The sequence below is a fragment of the Pinus tabuliformis genome, chromosome J (genome assembly GCF_031772625.1).
Source record: "Pinus tabuliformis cultivar Carrire ecotype Pingquan chromosome J, CPIR1, whole genome shotgun sequence".
NCBI classification, from domain to species: Eukaryota; Viridiplantae; Streptophyta; class Pinopsida; order Pinales; family Pinaceae; genus Pinus; species Pinus tabuliformis.
In genome coordinates, this window is record NC_142295.1 from 483768785 (window position 1) to 483779763 (window position 10979).

At 37.9% G+C, this 10979-nt stretch overlaps 1 protein-coding gene across 2 annotated transcripts in view; it reads left to right on the top strand.

The window, feature by feature from the left end:
* The window catches only part of LOC149227903 (uncharacterized), a 193104-nt gene extending 182523 nt beyond the window's left edge, over nt 1-10581 (top strand). For both annotated transcript variants that reach the window (XM_089377955.1, XM_089377956.1), the window contains exon 4: nt 8717-10581. In XM_089377955.1, coding sequence (XP_089234081.1) covers nt 8717-10571 — 1855 coding nt within the window. In that variant the 3' untranslated portion in view covers nt 10572-10581. The remainder of the gene's footprint in view (nt 1-8716) is intronic.
* Nucleotides 10582-10979: the final 398 nt, after the last annotated feature.

The following is a 10979-nucleotide window of genomic DNA, read 5'->3' on the forward strand; positions in this document are numbered from 1 at the left end:
TAACATCAACTACTATGTTATCTTTCCCCTTCTTATGTATTATATCCATGTCAAAGGTAGCGGTTTTTTCTATTCATTTTTGTTGTTTTGTAGATAACAATTTTTGCAGGAGGAGATGCTGAAGACTATTATGATTTGTTTGTATTATGAACTTACTTCCCAAGAGATATTGTCTCCATTTGGCTAATGCGTGCATAATAGCAAGCATTTCCTTGTTATATGTAGACTTGAGACATTCTTGCTTATTGAGCTTCCTGCATTCAAATGCCATTGGGTGACCATTGTGCGTTAGTATTGCTCCTATGCCAAAACTTGAAGCATCACACTCAATTACAAATGGTTTTGAAAAGTCTAGAGTTGCCAATACAGGGGCATTAGACATAACTTCCTTCAAGTTTTCAAAACATTTCTTTGCTTCATGATTCCATCGAAATGAGTTATTCTTTAGAAGGTTCATTAACGGTGTTGTTATATGGGCATAGTTTTTAATAAATCTTCGCTAATACCCAATCAATCCTAAGAATCCTCTTAGCTCAGAGATATTAACTGGTTTGTGCCATTCCCTTATAGCCTTGATCTTATTAGGATCTACTTTTACTCCTTCCTTGGATATTATATGTCTGAGATATTATACCTCTTCTTTCCCAAAAGTGCATTTGGACTTCTTGGCATAGAATTGATTCTTTTCCAATACAGTAAGAATTTTCTCCAAATGTTGTAGGTGTTCTTTCCAAGTTTTACTGTAAATTAAAATGTCATCAAAGAACACTAACACAAACTTCCTTAGATATGGATGGAATAACTTGTTCATAGTGGCTTGGAATGTTGTCGGTGCATTGGTTAACCCAAAAGGTATTACTTTAAATCGTAATGACCTTCATGTGTTTGAAACACAATTTTTTCTATGTCTTCCAACCTAAGTCACCTGACACGGGGACTCGGGATTCGTAGGATTTGGGGATTTGAGTGTCGGATTCGGACATGTTGACCCCCTGGAACAGGAGACGTAGGATTCGTTATATATTATTTTATTAAATATATATATATATATATTAAAAATTAGATATTTCTTACACAAATTCTAAATAATTATACAAATTCATTGATTTCAAACATAGATCTTCATCTATAGCATGCATAGTACATACAAAATTGAAAATTCAAATACATGTCATTGTCAGTGGTCACATAAACCATGATTCATAATTCATAAATGAAAAACAACTTACAACTACAAGATAGTAAGAAAAAGACACTGACAATTGTAGTTTTCTCATTAAGTCATCAAATCAAAATGTGTTACATAGGTAGTGTTGGTGCAATGCCAATGGCAAATAGAAATAAAAAATATAAAACAACTACAGGTATACAAGCCTCAAGGCAATAGGTAGTCATCAATCATCAGAGTCATCATCAGAATCAGCATCAATGTCCTCATCATCATGGTCACCATTGCTCTCCTCTGCATCCTCCTCCTCCCCTGTATCCATAGTCGTCTTTGCATCTGCTGGTGTGGAGGATGACCCCTCTATGTCATCAAATCTAACAGGCTCTAGCACTGGATCCTTGAAATCCATGTTGGCCAATGCCAACTCAACATTGCTGTCCAGACCCATATCATCAGGAAATACATCCCACATCTTTGTCTTTCCCATCAACCACTTTTCCCTCTGCCTGTAAATAAGGCAAAGGTTGGTGTGCACATACACCATTGTCTCTGCCTTGGACAGCTCAAGCCTGCTCTTCTTCACACTATACAAATTCCCATATGTGCTCCAATTCCTCTCGCAACAAGAGGATAAAGTCACATGAGAGAGGAGCTTCATGGCTAACTGCTGAAGAGGAGGGCTTGTTGCCCCATGATTTGCCCACCAAGAATAGGGCTGCTTAGCCCCCCTATCTCTAATCAGATCATATCCTGCAAATCGACTAGTGCCAGTGGAAAACTCTGTAAAGGCATCCTCCACCTCATCAAGCAATGCACTATCCTGAAAAACCCGCCTGAATGCCTCTTTCCTCCCCTGTGAGATTTCACCATCCATGTGAGGAGGGAATCTGTGGGAAGGTCCACCATTCAGCCACTCATGGCTGTAGTATTTTGGGTTCAATGAGTGAGCCAAACAATGTAAAGGTGTACAATTCTTGTCCCATCTGCTGACAAGAATATCCTATATAGTATCACAGAAGGCCTCTGGTGATGTCTCATACTTGGGGCACTCACTCTGTAGAATAATGCTCCTCACATACTCAATCAAGGAATCCCATCCCTCATAAACCTCTCCTAGGATGGGTTTGTCTGTATCTGCAAATCAAAGCAATGAAATGATAAGGTCCATGATCCAAATAATTAGATCTACCCTCTCCCACCGAGCATCATCTAGCACTGTGTCCTTCACTCTTTTAGAGGCTTCCTGATCTGTCTTTCTCCAAAAAGACCAAAACTCAGAAATAACCATGGACCCAAGAGCAGTCTTGACCTCCCTCAACCTCTTTAACATCATGAATGAAGAGGCAAACCGTGTATTAGCAATCTTCAACAATGATAGATTGGTGTACTCCTTGTAGATAGTGAGGGCATTTGTATGATTTTGCACAAAGTTACGGATATGTCGTGCATCCTTAATAATGTTACCAATCCAAAGCACATCATAAGCAATGGATTTCAGTGCTAAGTTCAATGAATGCACAATGCAAGTTGTCCAAAACACTTGTGGATATTTAGCTTCCACAATCATGCTAACAACTTTGCAAACAGGTGCATTATCTGTAATGATTTGCACACAAGAATCAACACCTACATCTTCAATAACTTTAATAAATAACTCACCAATAAATTGTGCGTCCTTGTATTCTCCAAGTGTATCCACCGCTTCCAAGAAAACTGGACCATTCAAGGAAGACACCATGAAGTTGATGATTGGGTGTCCTGCTGGATCTGTCCATCCATCAGAAACAATGCTAACCCCATATGTTGGCCATGATGCTACAATAGGTTCAAGCATTTTTTGCACCTCTTTTTTTGCCTTCGTCAACAATGTGGTTCTCAACTTCTCTGACCCAGGAGGCACATACCCTGATGGAGCCCCTTGAGTTAGAGCTCGACACATCTCAATAAATAGAGGTGAGCGTGCAACATTAAATGATATGAAGTTTTGATAGAAGAAGAAGGCAATGGTGAGATCAAGCTCTTCCCGTCTCTCTTTTTGGAAAATCTTGTCCATTGGACCAAGTGCAATTGCTCTTCTTTTTGCTGCTTGTCCCCCAACAGAAGTAGAACTCTCAAATGGAAATTTGGTGGTGCCTTTCCTAAAAAATGGAAGGGGGTCTTCATTCTTGGTTTTTCTTGATTTTGTAGCCACATTTTCCATACCAACATTAGACTCCTTGTCCATTTCTTTCCTCTTTTGTAAAGGAACAACTTTACAAGCTCCAATTCCACAACTTGGTAAAGCCAACAAATGGCCTTTCACACGGAAATATGTGCTTTTGAAAGCAATGTGACAAAAGTTGCATCTCCATTGCACATTGCCTCCTCCCTTCCCCTTGGTGCTTGTCCCATCCTCTCTTGTGATGTATTTCCACAAGGGATATTTCTCAATGTTGTCTTTAGGTCCTCCTCTTCCCTCAACATTACTTGCAACAGACTCTGATGATATTGGGGGAGGAGGGGCATCTCCAATGGAGACATTCTTCCCCTTCCTTTGCCCCTTAATTGCTGCCTTTGATTGAGCCATGAATACTGTAAAAAATATGAACAAAACATGCACGAATTTGTAAACAAAAAATCATATGCAAACTGCTGTAATAGAATAAGAAATGAAAAAAAAATGGAGCTGAAATGCACTTACTTGGTGCTTGAATCTCTTTGCCGAATGCTCTACTCCCTTAGCTCCTTGCTCCAAACCCTTAGCTCCTTGCCCACAGCTCAAACTATGCAAAATGAACTGAGAAAAAGCGTGAATGAATAAAGGAACAACATGTTTTTAAAGCCGCGGAGGTCGTTTTTTTGGGATACGAATCCCAGAATCGGGATTCGATGTGCCTGTACGGGATTCGTACGAATCCTGTACGGACACGTCAAATCCTGTTTTGGGATTCGAATTCCCAGCGAATTGTATCCGATTCGCAGGATTCAGATTCGCCAGGGGTTTTCAATGAATCCGATTACTTAGCTTCCAACCTTATTTTGATTTGGTAATACCTTGACCTTAAGTCCAATTTTGAGAAGTATTTAGCTCCATGTAGTTCATCTAATATTTCATCGATAAAAGGAATTGGGAACTTGTTTTTGAATATTATTTTGTTTAGTCCTCGATAACCGACACATAATATGAATGATCCATCTTTCTTCCGAATTAATACAATTGGAGTAGCATAAAGACTTTTAGTTTTTGTGATGATGCCACACTTTAAAAGATCTTGGTTCAGTTTTTTGATGATGTGGATATTGATATGGTTTGATGTTGATGGGATTTGATCATGCTTTGACTTCTATTGTATGCTCGATTTCTCTTTTAGGAGGCATCTTCCTTGGGAGGTCTTGGAATACTTTTTCGTGCTTTTGAATTAGCTCCTGAACTTTTGGTGCTTCTTCGTTGATCAAATTTGAAGTTAACATTTCTTATTGATGACACTGTACTACATAAGTTGGTGCTCCCTTCTGAATCATTTTCATATATGGATTCTCTGGTGGCTGGAATCCATATATCTTGTACTTCTGCCTTTCCCATTAAATTTTATAAATTGTTTTTGATGGTTGGCAGAGTAAGTGCCTAGGGTTTGTAGCCATTGGATACCTAAGACCACATCCACTCCTCCTAATGGTATAGTGTAGAACGAAGATTCTAGATTATAGTCTTGAATCTGCAATTTGACTTTATGGCATTTCCCTACCTTTTCAATTTTCTTATCGTCAGCTACCATAACCTTCATGTTGGGCATGGGAAATGTGAAAATGTTGAGTCTTTTCGCCATGGTTGAGTCCAAAAAATTGTGGGTGCTACCGGTATTGATCAGAACCATTACATTATTCTTCTTGATATGTCCTTTTAATTTTAATGTCTGGGGCTGTGATATACTTGTCATGGCCGATAATGATACTTGCGAAATACTCTCATCATCTACTTCTGGAGAAAATTGTGGAGAATCTTCAATTTCTTCTACGTTTGATTCTTCATTGTCTGAATCATTGGTTGCTTCACATGTATATAGGTTCTTGGTTTCTTTCCCTTTAGCACATCTGTGTCTCGGGTCCCATTTTTCGCCACAACGTCTGCATTTACCTTCTTTCATTCTTTGCATTTCCAAATTAGTTTTGTCTCCTTCACGAAGATGTGGTGGAACATATTTTGTATTATCCGTGTTCGTAGCTTGGGAAAATATTCGTCTCGAATATACTCTTTCAACCTTCGGCCACTGCATTTTTTCGTGTTTCTTTTCAACAACTTTTGCTTTTTGTCTGGCTACCTCTATAGAAGTGATGTCATGAAGCTCGAGCTCAGCCTGGAGATGGGGTTTAAGTCCCATGGTGTACGATTGAATGAGACGATTTTATGATAATCCAGGTACTTGCGTAGCTAAAGTTTCCCATTCTCAAGTGTATTCGTCCACATCTCCTTTTTGTTGCAATCTGGTGAGTGCTGAGAAGAACTCTTCTTCCTTGACACCTTGGAACCTTTTAAAGAACACATTTTGGAATTTCTTCCAACTAATAGCAAGTGTTGTCTTTTCCACCACATATACCAATTATATGCTTCACCTTCCATTGGCATGGAAGCATGCTTGATCTTTTCGTCATCATTGTCAATACCATAAATCTCGAAATATTCTTCTGCTTTATTGAACCATGCAATGTTGCATTTTTCATTAATGTCAAATTTGGATAGCTCAAGTTTTGCTCTTCATTGATATGTAGCTATCGACGGAGCGAAGGGGTATTAATTTGAAAACGACAAATTTGTGTATGCATTCCAGAGCTACCTATTTTGAAAATTCGTGTTACTATTTTCTTGATTAGGCATGGAAGATGTCTTTGGAGACTCGGGTTTCTCATGTGATTCTAACGAGTTTAACGAATCTAGAGAATTGAGATGTTGAGTAGCTTCATTATTCTGGGGTATTTGATTAGGTGTAACCTTCATCTTGTCACAAATACAGGTCAACAATACCATTGCTTGATCCACCTTATTTGAAAGGACTGCTTGATCCTTTTTAAATTTGTTCTGGTTTTGCTCGAGCTGACTCTCTATTCTCTTTGTTGTATCCTAGAGTGCCTTGATTTTTTCACCCTGTCTGGTCACCTTAGTCTCAAGGTCTAACAATCTTTTATTGAAATCGACCATTGACATTGATGAAGCTATCGCGTGGGTTTGAGCTGGAGTATATTTATCCAGCTTAACTTGACTCTAATTTTTGTTTTTTTAATTGAGTTATATATAGTTATAAACTATATAATAATTAATTAAATTTAATTAATTGAATTATGTATAGTTATAAACTATATAATAATTAATTAAATTTTAATTAATTGAATTATATCTATATATATATATATATATATATATATATATATAGTTATTAACTACATAATAATTAATTAAATTATTTATAGTTATAAACTATATATTAATTAATTAAATTTTAATTAATTGAACTATATATATAGTTATAAACTATATAATAATTAATCTTCTTTTATATATATATATATGAACCTAACATTCGTGGGAGACAGACACAGAGAGGGACGACGAAAGTCGAGGGCAAGGGAGCACGATGATGGGAGTCGAGTGCGGGGGCACAACAGAATCAAGTGGATGCTGTCGGGGGGTGGGGTGGCATTAACAATGGAGAAAAATCGACGGTTGATACAACGGGCACAATGACAGAGTGAGCATACACGGTAAGTGACACGACGTCACTGTTTGTGCTGGCGTTTGGGGGGGGGGGTCGAATGAGTGAAGGAGGCAGAATGAAAAAGGGATGAACGGAGAGCACGTGAAGTAGTGTGGTTGCAGGGAGTATCGAGCTCTCTGATACCACATGCAGTGGATAAACTCAGCATTAGACAACTTAAATACAACCTTGGGTGCCTCTTGGTGCAAAGATCATGCCCGCCCTTTTACTACTTACTAACCACAATTTATTTAATTTTATATAACATTGTCAAACTCCTCTATCATGAGCCTACTAAAAATGTACCTATCACTCAAACAAAATCTTGACTTGACATGCTATGCTTTTTCTATCTTATTTTAATGCTTAGAGGGTGATATTGATGACGATGATCCCAATATAGGCAATGATTTTGATGATATGCCGGTATTTGTTGTAACATGATTTTTTTTGGATGTTAGAGGTCATGTGGAGCTTGTTTGTTGATGTATTTTCGGTTTAGAGATGGATTGCACTTGGTGCTATTTTGGTTGTGCACCCTTACATGTTATATAAATGAGAAATTTCCTTATTTGTGTATAAATGGTTTGGATTCATATGGATGCACATGAATATACATGTTTTTCTTTAAATTTGAATATTTTATGTGTTTTAGGTTGACTGGTTTTTTGGTCTGGTTTTTTTACCGGTTACAGTTTGGTTCTAACTGGTTCCTGGTCCGGGGAGTCTACTGGTTCGATGACCAGTCTGGTTTTGACAACATTGGTAGAGACCTTAGCTAAAAATGTAGAGGACATTAGGTCAGTGAGATAGTGCACAACTCCCACTCCCTTGGAAAATGCCCCATTTGCATGGAGCTACAAATACTTATTCACACCAATTTGTTCTAGCATGAAGATGCTTCTTCATTCCCTTGTCCAGTGGTGAGTTGGACATTACTAAATTTCTCTCTTTGGCCTTGATTATTAGGAGATCTCTATTTGGTTGCTCTTGGGCTCCTTCCAGGATTATCAATCAGGCCCTAGTAGTCCAGAGGTTCTAGTTAAAAATGAGAATGGTGATGTTCTTTCTTTCACCTCTACGTCTACTACTTTGGGTACAACATTATATCTCTTTATGTTAGGGATTATCTCTTTGGTCAACCCCCTTCACTCATTCCTTCTATTTTCATTTCATTTATAATTTTTTTCCCTTTTTGGCATTTAGGAGTTGCCTCGTCACTCCTTCACCATTATTGTGGTGTCTTGTATTCTCTAGCCCCATTGACCAATTCTGGTGAGTTGTGGACATCAACAAAATTATCTTATCTATCTGTCCATCTGTTCTCTTTGTGTGTTGACCTTGTTGAAGTGTTACCAGTTGTTCTTCTTGTCTTCGTTCATCTTCGAGATATCTTACTATCTTTTATGGTAGCAGCTGCTGCCTTTTATCTGAGTGTCATCTTCCATCTTTACTTAAATATCCAGTTTTGGTTTTGCGATGTAAGCAAATTAGTCTGGTATAGTTTCTGAAGTAATGTGGATGTCCATTCTCTTTCTGGTAACAATGCAGTTCCTCACATTCAACATTACAATATCCTATTGAGTTCTGTTATTTTCAGAAACAATGGGATTTATAACAACTTAGGTCAGAATGTACATTCTTTGTAGTTTGCCTGGATGTGATATCAAATATCATCTTCAACACATGCAAAACATGAGTTGTTTAGCAATTCGGAAGTGATTTTCCTCTTTGATTGAAATTTTAATCCTATTTTCTCTTCATATACAATTTGATATCTTCAACTCAATATTGATTACAAATTTTTGGTTCCTTATCTCAGCCTTGAAGAACTGGAATATGCAGTATCTAAATCAGAGAATGCGCTGCAAGATTTGTTCAACCATCACATCGAAGAGCTGGAAATGACATTTCTACCCAAGAGATTATACTCAGTGGGAGGCAGCACTGTGAGGAATATACCCATGCTTGAAATTATAGTTGTTGTCATCTTTCTTATCCATGATTCACATACCCAAGTTCAGAATGTTGCCACTACCTCAGGAACCTCATTTGCAACCACTTTGTTGAGATTTTGTTGCTTTGTTGCATCAATACTAGTTAAAAAGGCTGCGCAATCTGAGGAAAAATCACTGAATTTTCTATTGCCTGGAGTTATTGTGTTCTTGGAGTGGGTTGTGTCTCAACCATCTTTTGTGAAAGATATCAAGGTCGATTTAGTCACTGCAAAAGGACTGTCTGAATTGAAGCAGGAATGTACATTGCTTAGAAGACTCTTCTCAAACCGACAAACATGTCCAGAGAAGATTGCATCATATTCTGTTGCAGATATAACATCCAGAAGTACTGGTCAAACAGCATTATGGGAGGATTATGAATTGCTGGGCTTTAATCCTCTTTCTCTTGCTCATCAGGATCTAGATTTTTCCAATCTGTGTATGATAAGAGATAGTGAAGGGAGTTTCCAGGTTCAGCTACAGAGGTTCATGAGTGCTTTGAATGCTTTCAAATACTTCATTGACAGTGAAGTGGTTTACTTGGATTCTGGCAGCAGAGATGAGGAAATAACATGCAATTCTAAAGGAGATGCCAGTTGTGCTGGTCACATAGACAATCTAAAAGAAACAACTAACCTGTCATCTTCTTTGAGGGACTGGGCTCAACCTTCTAATAAAGATTTGCCTTCTGGTAATGTTCCATTGGTTTCTGATCAGGAAAGGATTCATGATGTCCATGAAAACTCTTTTACACACCATTTGACAATTGAAGAAGATTATCACGGCTCAAAAGTGGATTGCACAGTCTCATTAAAAAAATCTGTAAATGAGTCGGCTGAATGTTCAAAGAAGCAATCAAATGGTGCAGTGGCTCTGGAGGAAGACTTTTTGGATGCTCCAGTTCATTCTCCTCAACCTGGCAGATGTCCAGGGGATGATGGTAAGCAATCAAATTTTCCTTTGGATCTTACCAGTGATTGCATCTTTCACACAAGGAAAGAACCTGTGGAGAAAGCAGAAGGCGCATATTTTTCAAATTGTAGTGCAGAAGACTCTGATACTGTTTGTCATGGAGATCAAATTTGTGACCATGAAGGTACAGCTGTTCCAGATGATTCTTTTTTCTCTTCTCCAGACCATCCAACAAGTCCAGTACAATATCCAAACGATGCAAAGCGATTGAAGGTTTCGGATATAGCTAATGAAACCTTACAAACTGGTCAAGAACGTTTTAAAAAAGGGCTGGGAGTTTATTTTCCTAACAATTATTTGAAGCAAACCGTCTCTTCTGGACCAGAAATTAATATTTTTCAAAATGATGGTAAAATCCCAAATAAAGCTGATGCAACGTTTACTAGTGCAAACAGTTCTGTTGGTCTAAGGTCATCTTATTTTACCCGGCATAGTTCTTGTAACATACATTTTAAAGCAAAGAGGCAGCCTGCTGATGACCTTCAGTGGCTTGATGACTATACACATATTATACCTGCAGGTCTTAAAGGAACTAGCAGATGGTTGTTTCATAACTTTCCAATATTTAGTTCTGGTAAAAAGCGGACGAGGGAGGATATTAGCACTTATGAAATGGTTTCCAATTCTGCAGAGATGACACATTACAATTCTAAGAACCCTTTTGTAAGAACAATAGATGACAAATTTCATCAATGCACACACAAATGATTAGTTTGAATATGATATTAGAATGTAGTACTCAGTTCTGAGTTCCGATCTCCTTGCTGCTGCTGCATCATTACATCTCCATGTACAGGAAAAAGGAATGAGGTTTTAATGACGTGGGTACCTTGCCAAACACCCCCGTTTGGTGTTTCATTCTGATTCTGAGTTTTAGTTCAGTCTTACCATTGTTTTGTAGACAAGCAAATCTACTCTCAAAAAGTACTATATGTCATAGTCTCAAATGATTAGTTTGAATATGATATTAGAATGCAGTACTCAGTTCTGAGTTCCAATCTCCTTGCTGCTGCTGCATCATTACATCTCCATGTACAGGAAAAAAGAATGAGGTTCTAATGATGTGGGTACCTTGCTGAACACCCTGGTTTGGTGTTTTGGTTAAGGATTCATACC